Source organism: Aspergillus ruber (assembly GCF_000600275.1).
Source record: "Aspergillus ruber CBS 135680 unplaced genomic scaffold scaffold00030, whole genome shotgun sequence".
NCBI lineage: Eukaryota > Fungi > Ascomycota > Eurotiomycetes > Eurotiales > Aspergillaceae > Aspergillus > Aspergillus ruber.
In genome coordinates this window covers 1-15808 of record NW_024467326.1, presented here as the reverse complement: position 1 = coordinate 15808, position 15808 = coordinate 1, and the positions used below count along the sequence as shown (strand labels likewise).

General features: G+C 46.8%; 6 protein-coding genes across 6 annotated transcripts; 4 read left to right on the top strand and 2 right to left on the bottom strand.

Annotated features, from left to right (window-relative positions):
• Positions 1-523: 523 nt before the first annotated feature.
• On the top strand, positions 524-3551 carry EURHEDRAFT_463645 (uncharacterized protein; the record flags this gene model as incomplete). Its single annotated transcript, XM_040784896.1, has 8 exons — positions 524-631; positions 693-1032; positions 1094-1455; positions 1514-2177; positions 2234-2416; positions 2465-2648; positions 2705-3347; positions 3414-3551. The coding sequence occupies 8 exons, from the start codon at positions 524-526 to the stop codon at positions 3549-3551; spliced, it is 2622 nt and encodes an 873-aa protein (XP_040635559.1).
• Positions 3552-4407: 856 nt separating this feature from the next.
• On the top strand, positions 4408-6402 carry EURHEDRAFT_463784 (fungal specific transcription factor domain-containing protein; the record flags this gene model as incomplete). The annotated part of the gene is made up of 5 exons (XM_040784905.1): positions 4408-4723; positions 4793-5109; positions 5172-5573; positions 5651-5877; positions 5943-6402. 5 exons carry the CDS (start codon positions 4408-4410, stop codon positions 6400-6402), a joined length of 1722 nt encoding a protein of 573 aa, XP_040635558.1.
• Positions 6403-6597: 195 nt separating this feature from the next.
• Positions 6598-8660, bottom strand: EURHEDRAFT_545527 (MFS general substrate transporter; the record flags this gene model as incomplete). Its single annotated transcript, XM_040787450.1, has 9 exons — positions 6598-7068; positions 7125-7233; positions 7279-7521; positions 7575-7950; positions 7997-8148; positions 8195-8345; positions 8393-8410; positions 8461-8510; positions 8560-8660. The coding sequence occupies 9 exons, from the start codon at positions 8658-8660 to the stop codon at positions 6793-6795; spliced, it is 1476 nt and encodes a 491-aa protein (XP_040635557.1). The 3' UTR covers positions 6598-6792.
• A 408-nt stretch (positions 8661-9068) lies between these two features.
• EURHEDRAFT_463923 (putative naringenin,2-oxoglutarate 3-dioxygenase) lies at positions 9069-10452 on the top strand (the record flags this gene model as incomplete). Its single annotated transcript, XM_040784916.1, has 6 exons — positions 9069-9126; positions 9174-9275; positions 9325-9493; positions 9546-9669; positions 9726-10153; positions 10209-10452. 6 exons carry the CDS (start codon positions 9069-9071, stop codon positions 10450-10452), a joined length of 1125 nt encoding a protein of 374 aa, XP_040635556.1.
• A 61-nt stretch (positions 10453-10513) lies between these two features.
• EURHEDRAFT_485861 (mitogen activated protein kinase) lies at positions 10514-12441 on the bottom strand. Its single transcript, XM_040785558.1, has 9 exons — positions 12214-12441; positions 12116-12163; positions 11929-12058; positions 11836-11879; positions 11680-11779; positions 11274-11630; positions 11146-11224; positions 10911-11094; positions 10514-10855 (listed from the first exon to the last, which is right to left on the bottom strand). The coding sequence occupies exons 1-9, from the start codon at positions 12267-12269 to the stop codon at positions 10798-10800; spliced, it is 1056 nt and encodes a 351-aa protein (XP_040635555.1). The 5' UTR covers positions 12270-12441; the 3' UTR covers positions 10514-10797.
• A 150-nt stretch (positions 12442-12591) lies between these two features.
• On the top strand, positions 12592-15465 carry EURHEDRAFT_223164 (GAF domain-containing sensor histidine kinase). The gene is made up of 2 exons (XM_040778017.1): positions 12592-12805; positions 12890-15465. Exons 1-2 carry the CDS (start codon positions 12729-12731, stop codon positions 15354-15356), a joined length of 2544 nt encoding a protein of 847 aa, XP_040635554.1. The 5' UTR covers positions 12592-12728; the 3' UTR covers positions 15357-15465.
• Positions 15466-15808: the final 343 nt, after the last annotated feature.

Here is a 15808-nt window from a genome sequence, read left to right as displayed (position 1 = left end):
AAGGAAAAATATTTCGCTAGCACCATGCTCGAGTAACAGATGACAAAACATTAACCCAGAAATAGTAGCATATTCAAACTTGGTTTGTTCTCTATAAAACGGTTTCCCTTTGATCTCAACGGCTCGCCCATAAATGCTACACGGTATTTGAAACTTACCCAATGTAAAAATAGACCTTTGAATGGTTGCAAGATCATGGATTACCGACTATAATTGACATCCATCAGACATTCCGTGATTGGCTCGGCATAAGAGTGGGTACCCTAACATCGAATTAAAACAGCACCTAGTATATGCTCTCCACCACCAGAAGACTATCTAATCTTGTTTCGGAAAGACTATAGAACGGGATACACACTCTGTAGTATGGTCCTAAGATGGGTTAGGGGAAATGTCCGAGACACCATCAAATAGACGTAAAGATTCCAGCTCACAGCTAGTGACTTTCGACTTTCCGGTTCGTCGTTAACTACTCTTGTGTTCCTATGATCTGTCTATGAAGTATTAGCAGAACGAGGACGCCATGGAATATGCTCACGATGAATCTTTCCCGCCTCCTTCCTTGATGGCAGGTAATCACTATTCACTTCGGGAGCTTACACCTGTCACTGTGAGTTTTCTTTCGAAAGAAGTATGTTTTCGAAGCAACCAAACTGACCTATTTCTAGCCCGAGCGTCACAGTATCGACGAGCATGGTGATTTTGCGGAATCGTTACTACCTCCGCACCCTGACAACCCTCCCACTTTTTCCAGCCCGCCATGGCACTCTGATGAGGCTCCACGACAAAGTTCTTCAGAATACTCTCGTATGGAGGCCAGTTTCGAGCCTCCGAGCATCAGCTCCTGGCAACAACGCCAGACTGCGCCCACATCTGGAGGTCTGCGCCGGCACCCAACTCGCAGAATCAATTTGATCCAAGGCTCTGTATTAAGTGTCGATTATCCCGTTCCAAGTGCTATTCGCAACGCAGTCGAAACGAAATACCATGATCCCAATGGATCAAGCCCTGAAGAGTTCACACACCTAAGATGTAAGAGATAGATAAGAAGGAAAAGATAATGGCAATGATACTGACTGACGCTACACATTAGATACGGCTGCTACCTGCGACCCAGATGACTTTAACTTACGCAACGGCTACAACCTACGGTCTGCTATGTATAATCGACACACCGAATTACTCATCGCCATCACCTATTACAACGAAGACAAGGTTCTCACCGCTCGAACTCTACATGGAGTTATGCAAAACATACGAGATATTGTCAATCTTAAGAAAACCGAGTTCTGGAACAAAGGGGGTCCTGCTTGGCAGAAAATTGTGGTTTGTTTGGTTTTTGATGGAATTGGTCCTTGTGATAAAGATACACTCGATGTTCTAGCAACTGTTGGGATCTACCAAGATGGTATAATGAAGCATGATGTTGATTGCAAAGAGACCACGGCACACATCGTTCGTATTATCTCCTGATATCTATGTGGTTCATTGTGACTGATTATTGGTGTCTTAGTTTGAATATACCACGCAATTATCGGTCACTCCTACACAACAATTAGTCCGTCCTCAGCATGATGATCCGAGGAACCTCCCACCAGTCCAGATGATTTTTTGCCTGAAACAAAACAATACCAAGAAGATCAATTCACACCGCTGGTTGTTTAATGCCTTTGGGCGGATCTTGAATCCAGAAGTGTGTATATTGATCGATGCAGGTACAAAACCAGGCCACAAATCCTTGCTTGCTTTATGGGAAGCGTTCCATAATGACAGAAACCTTGGTGGCGCATGTGGCGAGATCCATGCCCTACTTGGCCGTCACTGGAAGATGCTTGCAAATCCATTGGTTGCTGCACAGAACTTTGAATACAAGATCTCAAATATCCTGGATAAGCCTTTTGAGAGCATGTTTGGATACGTTAGTGTCTTACCTGGTGCATTTTCTGCTTACCGTTACCGTGCCATCATGGGTCGACCTCTAGAACAGTATTTCCATGGTGATCACACACTGTCGAAAAGGTTGGGCAAAAAGGGCATTGAAGGGATGAATATTTTCAAAAAGAACATGTTCTTAGCCGAGGACCGTATTTTATGCTTTGAGCTCCTTGCGAAAGCGGGGTTTAAATGGACATTGAGTTATGTGAAAGCTTCTAAAGGAGAGACTGATGTCCCTGAAGGTAAGTTATGACTCTCCGTACAAGCCTCTTTAAGATGTTAATGATTACATCAACAGGACTGCCAGAGTTTCTAGGCCAAAGACGAAGATGGCTAAATGGATCATTTGCCGCGAGCTTGTATTCCGTCATGCACTTCAACCGTGTGTACAAAAGCGGTCATAATTTCGTCCGATTGTTCTTCCTCCACATTCAGTTACTCTATAATGTCTGCCAGCTCACTATGACATGGTTCTCTCTTGGTATGGTTCCCTTCAATTGCCTGGAAGACAGTAACTTATATGTGTTAGCATCCTACTGGTTGACCACTTCCGTGATTATGGACATTGTCGGAACACCAAGTGCGACAAATAAGAACCAAGCATGGCCTTTTGGAAATGAATCATCGCCAATTTTGAACAATGTCCTCAAGACTATTTATTTGGTGTTTCTCATGCAGCAATTCTTTTTGGCCCTTGGAAATCGACCTAAAGGGTAGGTGCGCGATTGCCTCTTTACGCTAGGGTATCGACTGATAGTACCATGCCTAGATCCCATCTTGCCTATTTTCTATCCTTTCTCTATTTTTCCATCGTTCAATTATACATCTTACTTCTCTCATTCTACCTCGTGGCACAGGCATTTAGTGGTGGCAACATAGACCTCGATTTTGATAATGGGGTGGGAGGGTTCCTAGGTTCATTTTTCACTTCGACCACAGGCCTGGTGTTAGTAGCCCTGGTATCGACATACGGGACTTATTTCATAGCGAGCTTTCTCTACTGTGATCCTTGGCACTTATTAACATCTTCCTGGGCATACTTCATCGGAATGCCATCGACGATCAACATCCTTAACGTCTACGCCTTTTGCAACTGGCACGATGTTTCATGGGGAACGAAAGGTTCCAATGAGGCGGCTTCTCTCCCATCAGCCAATACACAAAAGTCAGACACCAAGGGGAAACGATTTGTCGAGGAGCTAGACAAGGCACAGTCGGACATTGACACAGAATTCGAGCGCACCGTCCGACGCGCTCTTGCCCCGTGGCAGGAACCGACAGAGCAAAATGATGTGCAACTGGATGATTCATATAGGGCATTCCGAACTAATCTGGTGCTCTTGTGGGCTTTGAGCAACTCATTGTTAGCGTTGCTCATAAACAACGCTGGCGTGAGGAATCTATGCTTAACGGTATGTTCGTCCTGACTCCTCGCTCGGCATGGTATCCTCTCGTCCTTTTGCTGATAACGTTGCCAGACCTCATCGACCGATCGCACGGCTTGGTATTTCAAGATAATTCTGTGGGCTACGTCGGGGTTGTCGGTTTTCCGATTCTTAGGTGCTCTTTGCTTTCTGGGAAAGACAGGGTTGTTGAATTGTTTCTCCCGACGCTGACCGCTGCTGTCATACAACCTAGGGCTGATCTTCTGCCATGAAGCTCCGCAGTCCCGCAATTTACTACAATAGTTTGTACTAATACCATTTTGTCACTCTGTGGATTCATCGGTAGTACATGTTTAGATAGTTTCGTATTTCTTGGCATTCGTGGTCCCCGGAACCGGGAAAGAAGGTAAAAATAGAATTTTTAAGGCCGGAAATTTTCACAATTGGCCGGCCTTATTTGACATGGCGCAGACTTTTCCACCTGAGGCTTGGCGTTTACCTTCTATTTTTGTTTCCTTTTTACCCTTTAGCCTCGGCCCAGCAACTATAAGATACCTGCCTCCTGAAAAGAGCGTCGTGTAGTTCAATCAAGGCATATTCCAATACATTGATCTCTGTGAACGACTGTCCGCTGAAATGTTGCGGTCTCGGGTGGTATGCGATCTGTCCCTTGTAATGACTTCGAGATTTGAACTTCTCTGATATCAACTCCAGTGCGACTCGTGCCATTCGCGAAAGGTACAGATTCCTCGTTCCGGCCTACTTTTTCTCCTAGACATCAATCGCTGTTCTTTCGCGGGAGAATACATACGCTACTCCGCGCCTACCTGGCTAACAACTTGGCCAGGTTCGATGCGACGGAAATGAACCGTGTGGAAACTGCCTGGACCAAAAGACCACTTGTACTCGGGCACGGAATATGAAGCGGCTCCCGAAAAGAAACCTCGCTCAGATGCAGAGAAGGGCGCGCCAGCATCAAGCCGACGAAGCTCTTGCCCTCCAGCCGTTGGCCACATCTAGTGGGTCATTAAAAAGCCTTGTTGAGCAGTCAAATGGCCCTTCTATTCCCAATGTGCTTCCTCATCAGATGGAAGACAGGTTTTTAGTGGATATCCTAGAAGATGGGTCATCCATGCTCCTGGAACATCTCGACATGAACTATGGGCCTCCAAGCTGGATGTCGTTTGTTCCTCTGACAGATGATCAGATGGCCAACCGGCATCAAGTGGGACATTCGCAGGGCCTTGCTTGGAACAGGCGCCAGGCACTGCAGTCTGCATTATCAGTTGCAAGCCAGCTTTTAGGCGGTATGAAAGAATGCAGAGAAATGGCTCGGGAAACAGCAAATAGTGAAGAACAGCGCAACATTCCCTCTCTTGAATTCCTATACTGGATGTTGAACGGTATAGTACATCCTTACTGGTCTTACCTCCCTATTACCAGAAACATGCTCATTTGTACCCCTTAAATAGACCTTTGCAGTGACAAGTTCGGCTCCTTTGTTTTGGACTTTTTCAGGCACATTGGCAAACATACTCTCAAGCATATGGGACTGTCCATTCTGTTTAATACTGCCACGTCTTGTGATTCTATTCTCTACACCGTTTGCGTCAATTCCGTGGCTTATAAGTTTCTCAACACGGTATCCGGGACTGAAAGAGACTATAATTTGACTCGGGGGCTCCAGCATCGCGCACTTCTCTACCGAGAAACAGCAATAACAGCACTGAAGAAGATTCCACTTATGACCAAGCCTTCACTTTCCCTTTTGCAGGCCCTATTATGCGGGGTAAGCTACCTGAGCTTTGAAATTTTTTTTTTTTTTTTTAATTAAAACTAACAAAATGGCAGATTTTCTTACAGCAAGGAGCTGGCGACACTGACGTTTGCTGGGAATTGACAAAGACGGCGTGCAGAGTATGTATGGACATTGGCCTCCATCCTGCAGGCTGCTCCGAGGAGGAGTATTATTGCTTCATGTGGTGCTACGTGTTGGACAGAAACTATGCCTGGAAACTTGGAAAACCCAGAATCCTGGCCATTGAGCCTAATACCGATATGGGCCCTCCGACCTCAAATACAGTGGCTTCAGAACTAATTTTAATTTATTTGGACCTGGCCAAAGTCCAAGATAGAATGATACCATTTCTCAAAGACTCTGCCAAGGCGGACAGGAATGCCTTTCAATCGTTCCATGGCGTCGGAACGCACGTTTTGCGGGAGATGGAGAGCATCCAGAGAAACATAGATCAGGTAGGCAACATAAAAAGCTGCTCTAATACAGCATGTTGTAAAGACGGGCTTTGTTTGACGCAGCTTTTGCCGTTTAGATCAAGCTTCCATCCACGAACTGGGCAGGGTTAGATTTCCACCACGAAATTGCCACTCTCGACTTCGCCTATCACTCGATTATGACCTGCATCTTACACCTGCATCTAGCCACACCAGACCAAAAGGCTGCAGATAATTATCTTGGCTCAGCGCGAAGCGAGCTGCTAGCCTTGATAGCCATATGCGCATCAACCGATACGCAGAAAACCGCCGCCTATTTGCATTGGTCAGTCTCTTCCAAAAACTAGATTCGAAAGCGGGAGGGCGCATTATACTGACAATACATTCCAGGACCCTTCTCTATTACCCTTTAACTGCTTACTTTACAGTTTTCTGCAATGCCGTCGCAACATGCCATGCAGGGGACTTTCAGATCCTAAAGGCTCTCGCGAACTGTCTGGCCGAGAGCGGGGCGATAAGTCAGCCAATTGCCACAATGCATAATCTTTTTGAGCAATTTGTCTCTCTCTCGTGGTGCTTTTTTAGTGAAGAAAACACAAGCATCTCTGCTGCAGATGAGTGTGTCGTGCAGCCGCAGTCTTCTTCTCACCACTGGGGGGGTATAGCTGGAAGTTCCTCGCCCTTATCATTGCCTTCCTGGATGGAATCTGCTCTAAGCCAGGAATTACTAACTACACCCACGGTGAGACAGGCTTTTGAACCTACAACTACTTCCTCGGCACTTGAAAATGCCTTGTGCTGTGATGATCCGACGTTCTCTTTGCAGATATCCGCCAATGACCCGGTTTGATCAATTGTAATTGGCAGTAGTCAATTGCAGGGTCTATTTTCATTTCATTCTACTAACTAGTCAGCGTGTGGCTTGTGGCCTGCGGCTTAGGTTTGGCCAATAGTTTGCTGGGTGCCTGCCGGGTGGGTTGAACCACACAATCTACATTAAACCTCTTGACTTGAGGGGGAAACATATGATACTAAATCAAACCATATGGTTAGTTTCAGGATTGGTTGGATTCGCCAAATCCGCATTGGTCTGGTCGCCAATCACCCAATTCATCGAACACCTAGAAAAATAGGATAATTGACGGGATTGGATTCAGTGTATATAATCATGTGCAGAATTATTTGCTTGCTTTTAGAGCAGCAGTTAATAAAAAGAGCCCGCCAAGGAGGAAATTCAAATTCAACTCCCATTTTTCGCACTTTCGCCAACTTGCACAACAACAGCTTCTCCTTCTCCATCAGAGTTACTCTCTCGCGATGATACTGTAGCATCCCTCTTCTTCTCATATCTATAAATAAGGATAGAAGCCACAAACCCAGCCCATAGAAGAAAGTAGAAGACAAACGTCACCGGCCATCCTTTTCTCCATCTCGGGGCGCCGTCCGGGCCGGCTGTTGGGAAGAGAAGAAGGGGGACCCAGATGTTGAATGAATAGCCGAATGTCATCATGGAACCCTGCAAGTTATCCAGCATTAGTATTTGATAGTTGGTATTGTTTGGGGTGAGCATACCAGGATGAGTGCCCGCTCCTCCGAGTCGTCTTTAACTATGGTATTCACGGTTGAGTATAAGATGGGACTGGCGCATCCCGAGACACCAAAGAGGTACCAGGCGAAGAATCTACTTTTGTTAGAGTTTGAACATCGAGGTCAATGAAGTACTGACTTGAGAGCAGTGGGAATGTTCCAAATGATCATGCATAATGTTGAAAACAAGCAGCAGACAGAGATGATCGTATAGATGATCCACGCGGGATATATGGAAGCAAGGGTCGATCCCAGCCATGAAGCAACGATTTGGATAGCATAGATGACAGTCGGAAGATTGTTTACTTGGGTGACTGAGTATCCCGCTGCCTTGAGCCAGAGACTCATATAGGTAGTTGGATAGGCGGATATGATCATGCAGCTAATTCAGTTAGCATCTTCGTAACATCTCTCATGCCAAGAGAATATACTCACGCATAACAGAGAATAAAGACCCAAATGTGCCACCGTTTCAACGACCGCTTGAAGACATCCAGTCCCAATTTTCCGGGTCGTCGTATGTTAGCTCTCTTCGCCCTGTCCTTGGCCAATACAATATCATTTTCCGTCAGATAAAACGGTCTCGGTGAGTCTGGGATGCCGGGGAATACAATGAAACCGATTAGTGCGACGGGAATGGTGAATATTCCGTCGATAATAAATAACCATCGCCATCCTGGCATGCCCGATACTCCAGAGAGATTGGTGTATGCTGCAGATTGTAGATATCCGCTGACCATCGAGCCAAGCGGGTTACATACGAACCACATTCCGGCTCGCTTGTAAAGTTCTGGGCCGGAGTACCATGCTCCTTTGTATCGTTAGTTTTTACACGTGGTGTTATATGGAGTACACACCTAAGATGAAATGAGTCCCCGCAAAAACAGGGGCTTCCAACATGCCGACTAAGAACCGAAGTGCATAGAGGTGACTGACGTTGGCCACGCGACTTTGTGCAAATGTGCAAATTCCCCAAAGTACTTCGAGGCCAGGAAGAAGCCAACGAGCTCTAGATGGTCAGTGACTGTCGATATAGATAGTAAAGAGATCGTTACAGTTTTGGACGCGACATCAAGAGCAGACCAGGAACCTGGAATACTACATATGCGGTGTAATAGCAGACATTAAAATAGTTGAGCTGATTCCCATTGAGATCAAGATCCTCTTTGAGGCCGCTGACGTAGGCATTGGTGATGTTTGTCTGGTCTGTTATCGGTCAGTCTTATGCGGGTTGGTTGCTGTGAGAGACCTACCCAGGTACTTGACGAAAACTGTTTCTGTTAGCTAAACATGCGAACGGTAAAGATCATGAAGAACTTACAGCAAAGACAGGCAAATATCAGAATAGAAACATCCAATTTAAATAACAATCTGCAAATGTCAGCCATGAAGTATTACATGCATGATGCAGTTCACTCACTTTCTTTCTTCTGACGGATACGAAGATGGATACCAATTGAATATCTCCTTAACCAGTCGGACAAAGGTCAATTTCTCCGATTTCGAATTACCGTCCGACATAATGGCACAATCACCTATAACAGATCATTGACAATGGCTATCTTTATGTCCAACTTATATCTACGGAAATTTGACCATTGCCAATTGGTGTAATTCCCCCACCTCTTGTCGCCATCAATGGCAACTCGGAGATAAAATACAATAAATAGATAACTTAAGACCACTTAGAGTTACAAAAGATCTTATCTTCGGGGGTATTCCGTGAAGTTTATTGCACTGACACATGGCGTGCTGACATCCCGGTATAACAACAGCATCGAGGCTTCATGGATGGATTGCGTGCTTTGATTGATAATCCCAACAACATTGGTGAGGGGTAAGCAATATACAGTTGAATATTTAAACGCAGGTATGTATAGGGCTATACTGTTTCATTTTGTTGGATAAGTAAACAAGCGCACACTCATCATGCCTGGAAAAATCGAAATCGATCGATATGAACATGTCCCCGTCACAAAAGAAGAGCGTAAGTATTTCCCGTGTACATTTATGGTCATCTTCTAAAATAAACAGTCGACTGGGCTGAGTTGATTACTCTCGATCTTAGTCTGTACGAACAACCAAGAGGGAAGGAGGAGCTTGTGAAGCAATTGGACCATGCCGTTCGACATGTCGGTAAGTATAAGTAAGCCTCTTGGATACAAAATCAGCACTAATATTGCAGGTTTCTTCTACGTCAAAAACTTCAACATCTCCCAAGAAGAGGTCGATCGCCAATTTGCCCTAGGACGCGCATTCTACGCTCTGCCACTCGAGGAGAAACTCAAGTATCACAACAGCAATGATTTGGAGCGTGGTGAGTACAATGGATACAGACCAGCTGGTCACCGCATGTAAGGTCCCTTTACTGTACGGCAATAGGGAGACTTGAGACTGATTTATCAGCCTTGGAAACGGTATCAAGGATAATGTGCAGGTATACAACATCCCCAAGTTCGACGGACACCACCAGCGACAACAGCCTGCGATTCTAGCCGATCACCTTGATGAAATTGAGGCTTTTAGTCGGGTATGCCATCCACAAGTCCATGCGTAGATTAAATGAAACCATATTAAGCGATGCAGAAATGCCACACAGAAGTAGTGGAGAAGCTCCTCCGTCTCTTCGCCATCCTCCTCCAACTCCCAGACGAAGACCAACTCGTCCGCGACCACAAGTACGACGCCAAAGGCGAAGACCATCTCCGCTACATGCACTACGCAGCCCGCGGCCTAGAAGAGAACAAAAAAGTCGGCGACTTGTACAGTCCCGGCCATACAGACCTAGGAACAGTCACTCTTCTTTTTCGTCAGCCCGTCGCGGCATTGCAAATTCTGAACTCAGAAGGCCAGTGGAAGTGGGTGCGTCCTCAGGATGGGACCATCACGATCAACACGTGTGATGCCTTGACGGCGTTAACGGGTGGTCTTATCAAGTCGAGTATTCATCGTGTGCATGCGCCCCCACCAGATCAGGCTCATGTCGATCGATTGGGTGTGCTTTATTTTGCACGGTAGGCTGACTTTCCGACGAGAGTCTTAAGGATTGATGTTGATGTTGATCTATAGACCCAACAACCACGTGATCCTCGATCCCATCCAGAACAGTCCATTGCTCAACGAACTGGGACTGACTCAGAACGCCTTTACGGAGCTTGGACAGCATCTGACAACAGAGCAATGGGTCAAGGTCCGACAGACGCAGCAACAGCGGCGCAGACAGGAGGCTATAATTTCTGGCGATGGAAAGTATACTTATGCCCCGAAGGACCTTGAGGTTATCCCTGGTTTGCATGCAAAGGTGTACAACTAGGTGGGGTATACAAAATTGCTAAGTATATTGAAAGCTTTCAGTATATAAATATTTACTTGTTCCTTTTCTAGCTTGCTTCTCTTATTTATTCATGTTCATCACAAGATATAGATACATACTTATAGTCCCGAGTCTGCCGTATTCCCGGTCTTATCGCTTCATATTATCATTACTGGTTATTAAAGCTATGACAGACCAAGTTTCGTATATCAGGATCAGTGTATTTATATAGCGGAGACCACACCTAATGCATCTCTCGATTGGCCAGGCTTTGCATGGATTAATTTCTGGATTGAGGTTTCCATCATGTTATCTTGTTTGGAATTGGAAAACACCTTTCTCACTCTAAGCACCCGGCTTACTTGGTGCAGAACCTTCATGGAAGTCCAAAACTTCACGGTACCTTTAAGCACGCATCATGTCAGCCCATGCTACCATGTAGGCAGGGAAACACTCACATTATCTTCTTCCACTCCTCCGGCGAAAGTTCCACTTCATCATATGACATGTTAATTTCTTCACTAGCCTCAGGCTCATCTTCTGGATCGTGAAAGTTCACAAGATATGGATGGGACAGGGCATCTGTAGCAGTAATCCTCTTGTATGGGTCAAGTTGAAGCATCTTCTCAATGAGATCGACCACTTTCGTTTGTCAGTTTGACCTCTCGTTCAGGGGCGGGAAGGACTACAAACCTTCCTCTTCAGCACCCGTGAAAAACGATGAAAGCGGATGTGGCTCGCGCGGTGGTAGTGACTCCAGGAATTTCAGTGTCTGTATAAATATCAGCGCCTGAAAGTTCTGCTAATTACTAGACCCCTACGTTTCTGCTGTATACCCTTTCAACAACCTCCTGGGGCGGGTTTCCCAAAACTTGCGTGATAATCGTGAACTGGTCGATATGGTTTTTGCCTGGGAAGAGAGGCTTCCCCCGGAGCATTTCGGCAAGAATGCATCCTACGCTCCATATGTCAACTGCGTAGTTATATTGCTGCCATGTTAGCATGACTTCTGGGGCCCGGTAATATCTTGTCACGACATAACCGGTCATTTGGTGATCTTGCTCCCGCGCGAGTCCAAAGTCACAGATTTTAAGATCACAGTTGTTGTTGACGAGAAGATTTTGGGGCTTCAGGTCACGATGAATAACGCCGGCTGAGTGGATGTATCTCAATCCTCGCTGACGCAGTCAGCTAAAAGGTTCTTTCTTCACCATGCAATAAGCATACCAGGATCTGATAGGTAAAGAACTGGACAAATTGGCCATCCAACGTCGTCGTTCGAATAACCTGATACAAATCTGTCATCATAAAGTCTGTGACCAGATATCTACATATATTAGCATTTTGCGCGATGGTTCTCAAAGATTCAAGATACCGCCATACAAGTCCTCCGATGGGGAGATGAAGATATCATTCATATTGATAAGCTGGTCGATATCAGCCTCGATTCATGCTGGCTCTATTGGGTGCCTGTACATTATCATGTCGCAGTTTATTCAACAAATGCACCTCCCTGAGTGTACGCTTAATAACAGCGACATTATCAAACGGATTCGCAATCTTCTTGAGCACTACTGGGAGGTTGGATAGCGAATCGTGTGCGCAACTAGTGCCCTTGTTAATTATCTCACGGTGGAAGCTCATACAATTGATGATGACGTACCAGATTACACCAGAAGCCCCGAAGCCTCGCGGCTGGAGGTCGCTATATCTAAATAAAATGTGAGCTTACTGCAGAAAGAAGGTCAAGGCCGTCTTTACCTCTCGGTGATCTCATAAGTAGTCCCAAGGACTTCTGTGCGCACGAATTCACCCATGTTCTCGATAGGCCGAAAAGAATAAAAAGTGACCGATGAGAAAAACAAAGTAGCCAAAGGATGTTCGGGGAGATGCGATCATGTACGCACTCCGTATTCCGGAGTACGCATATCTATCTAGCGATGGAGCTTTCTCGCCCCTCATTTCCTTGATACCGGCCCAGCTTACCGGATTTCCATGGGCTATGTGGAGCGCAATTGGGTCATTCTAATCACAAAATCGGACGGCTGTAGCCTCTGGGATAGCTGATTGGCTTCGGTGGGGGCCTCTGACTTGGGATTCTTACATCTCGGTAGTTTCTTCCATGCAATCATGGCCCGAGCCTGCGGTTAACAAGTACTCCACGCCGTTTTTACTCCGGAGTACATTGACAGTGCTGGCCCCGCGATCAACTGACTACAAGAACAATATCCTATTTGCTAGTGTTTTCACGTTATTTTGAGTGAGCAGGCGCATTTATGCGTCGCCCAACACCTCAACCCACCCCGAGCGGGCCGACTAGCTTTGCGACATCGAGAGAACGAGAGGCCCTGAAGTCAGTAAAGAAGCTTCCTGGTGTAATTCTAGCTGCGGCGACAGACAAGAACGAGTGATCTAATCATGCATCCCCTTTTCTTAGATATCTGCCGTCATATTGCTCGCAGGAGCCGTTCAGCCAGCATTTCTCGAATAAAACCCGGTACGATGAACATGTCGCATGGCCTTCTCCCGACTCGGCCCTTACAGCCTTCACCCAGCTGGGCGCATTGAAAACTGAGGCCCGATGGGCTATGATTTCGCTTTTCGGCCAGAAACACCAATATATCATTGCTGAAGCCACACCAACATGCGGGTTATGGAGCGAAAGCGACGCGCGCGACAGGCTATGGCATGGCGCCTGCATCGTTCCTTATGAGCGCAGTTTCTGCCAGTATGCTTTGGAAATACCTGTTGCTGTTCAACGAATAGAGGACAGTGTGTTTGTGTCAACGGACCTTACGGAGGATAATCGCTTCAAAAATCTTCAAGGTGTTCTTGGTGTCCCCCATGCGCGCTCTGTAGTCTGCACTCCGATTGTGTCCCCGAAAGGTCTCACCATCGGGTCTTATACGATAATAGACGACAAGCCTCGCCCTCCAGTGAGCGAATCATTGGTGAAGTTTCTGAAGAATATGAGCCAGACAGTCATGAATCATTTGATAAGTTCGCGGGCCAAATTCCAACATCTGCGGGCGGAACGAATGATCGTGGGAATCGGGAGCTTTCTAGAAGGAAAGAGCAGCCTTCGCAACTCATGGGTCGAAGCTACCATGGAACAGGAGAAGACCGAAGACGACAACGAAGAGGCATTTGAAGGACAGATCAATCAAACGCAGCAGGACAAGCAGGTGGCGAATGACACGGCGCAAGTTATGCGACGAGGTATATCACCCTCCAACAACCTACTAGCACCACCGCGCGATCGCAGCCGGCGCTCAAGTGTCAGTCAATCTCGCTCGCGACAGGGACGATCAACCAGCACAAAAGATGGCCGAACTGGGCCCACCAAAAGTCAACCTGGAAATAAGACGAAAAGTGAGGATTTGTCAGGCCACATATCCGAAGCATTTTCCCGCGCGGCCAACATCGCCCGGGAGTCCTTGGAAGTAGAAGGTCTTGTCTACTTTGATGCTAATATCAGTTCCCGCGACAGTCTTGTCGACTATGAACATTCTGATTCAGATGACTCTCATAGCTCTCAGAGCCATGACGAGGAAAGGGTATCAGAAATCTCTAGATGCAAAGAACCTCACAAATCCAAAGTGAAGTCAGATCCGTGTCATATGCTCGGATTTTCCACCACAAACTCATCCAGCATCAATCACGAGCTTGAAGGCAGTGGGATCAACAAAATCCCCGAGTCACTCTTAAAGCGTCTCCTGCGCCATTATCCGCAAGGCAAGATCTTCAACTATTCAGCAGAGGGCTCGGTATCAGAAGACGATTCTACTGACAGCAAGTTTAAGAATTTCTCTCAGAAAACCTCTGGTGTCCAGTACAGGAGCCAGAAGCCTGTGCGCAAGTATAAGAAAACGCGCGGACTGGTCTTACGAGAAGACGCTGCCTCTCTACTCCTGTTGGCCCCTTATTCACGCAGCATTATCTTTGCGCCATTGTGGGATCCCCAGAAGAAGAGGTGGTATTCGGGCTGTATATCGTGGACCAGAACCCCGCACCGTATCTTTACGTCTGATAACGAACAGAGCTTTTTGTTTGCACTTGGGAACAGTCTGATGGCCGATGTCCACCGGTTGAATGCTGAGTTTGCCGGGCGTGCAGCGTCAGATTTGCTGTCAAGTCTAAGTCATGAGTTGAGATCACCGCTGCACGGGATATTCGGCACTGCAGAAATTTTACGAGACACAGCTGCTACTCCCTCTCAGCTGGCAATGGTTCATACAATCGAGTCTTGCACCAACACACTATTAGATACCATTGACCATCTGCTCGAGTACGCCAGTATCAACAAGCACTCAAAGTCAACCAACCATCTATTGAAACAAGACACGTTGAGTGACTCGAGATCTTCAGTCATGCTTGATGAGGTTTTCGAGGAGGTCATAGAAAGCGTCTTTTCAGGTTTCACTTTTCTCGAATTTGGATCTGTTCTCCAAAAAGCAGCGACGCCTGGAGGCATTGCACCGCGGGGACACGAAAACTCAGTATCTTGTGCGAACCGGAAGGTGATTCTGGATATTCAGCACGGAATAAATTGGCACTTCTTGACCCAACCTGGCCGTTGGCGGCTTATCTTGATGGATCTTTTCGGAAATGCTTTGAAGTTCACTCGGAGTGGATTCATTCTCATAACTGTCGTTGCATCTCCTGTTACTGCCCAACAAGATTCATTAGAATCGGCAACTGAGAGCAAGATCACATTCACCGTGAAAGACACAGGGTCCGGCATCGATCCTGAATACTTGCAGCATGATCTTTTCGAAGCCTTCTCACAAGAAGATGTCCTCTCCAGCGGAAACGGCCTAGGCCTTCATGTGACCCAACGAACCGTGTCAGCTCTTGGTGGTGACATTCAGGTGTTCTCCAGAACTCAGTGCCAAAAATCGTGAGTATCTGCTCACGAATTCCACGCTAGCCACCGATTACAGAAGCATTGCGATCGCCAATCCTATGCCCGACTTCAGTATGGGGGAAGCCCCGGGCGCCTGCGAATCCCCGACTGCTTCCCCTCGGGAGCCCACCACCCCGAAGCGACCGCCCAAACGACCGAGACCAGAAACACCAAAGAGAACCACACAACCTGCTCCTACCCTCGGGAACTGGCAACTACCTGGCCAGTCTGTTCAGGACACGCCCCCAGCATCCCCCTCCCACGAAACCCCCCAGAGCCAATTGGGCCTCGAGCTCCGAAGCCACATTGCAGCAGCGGTAGCATCCCGCACAGCGGAGATAAAAACTACAGGAGATGAGGTCCTGGACCTTGTGTCTATGATCAGTCAGAAAGTCTCCAGTTGGGAAGAAAAAGGCCTTAGGAGCGCAGCAGCCTTGGGCAAAGACTTTA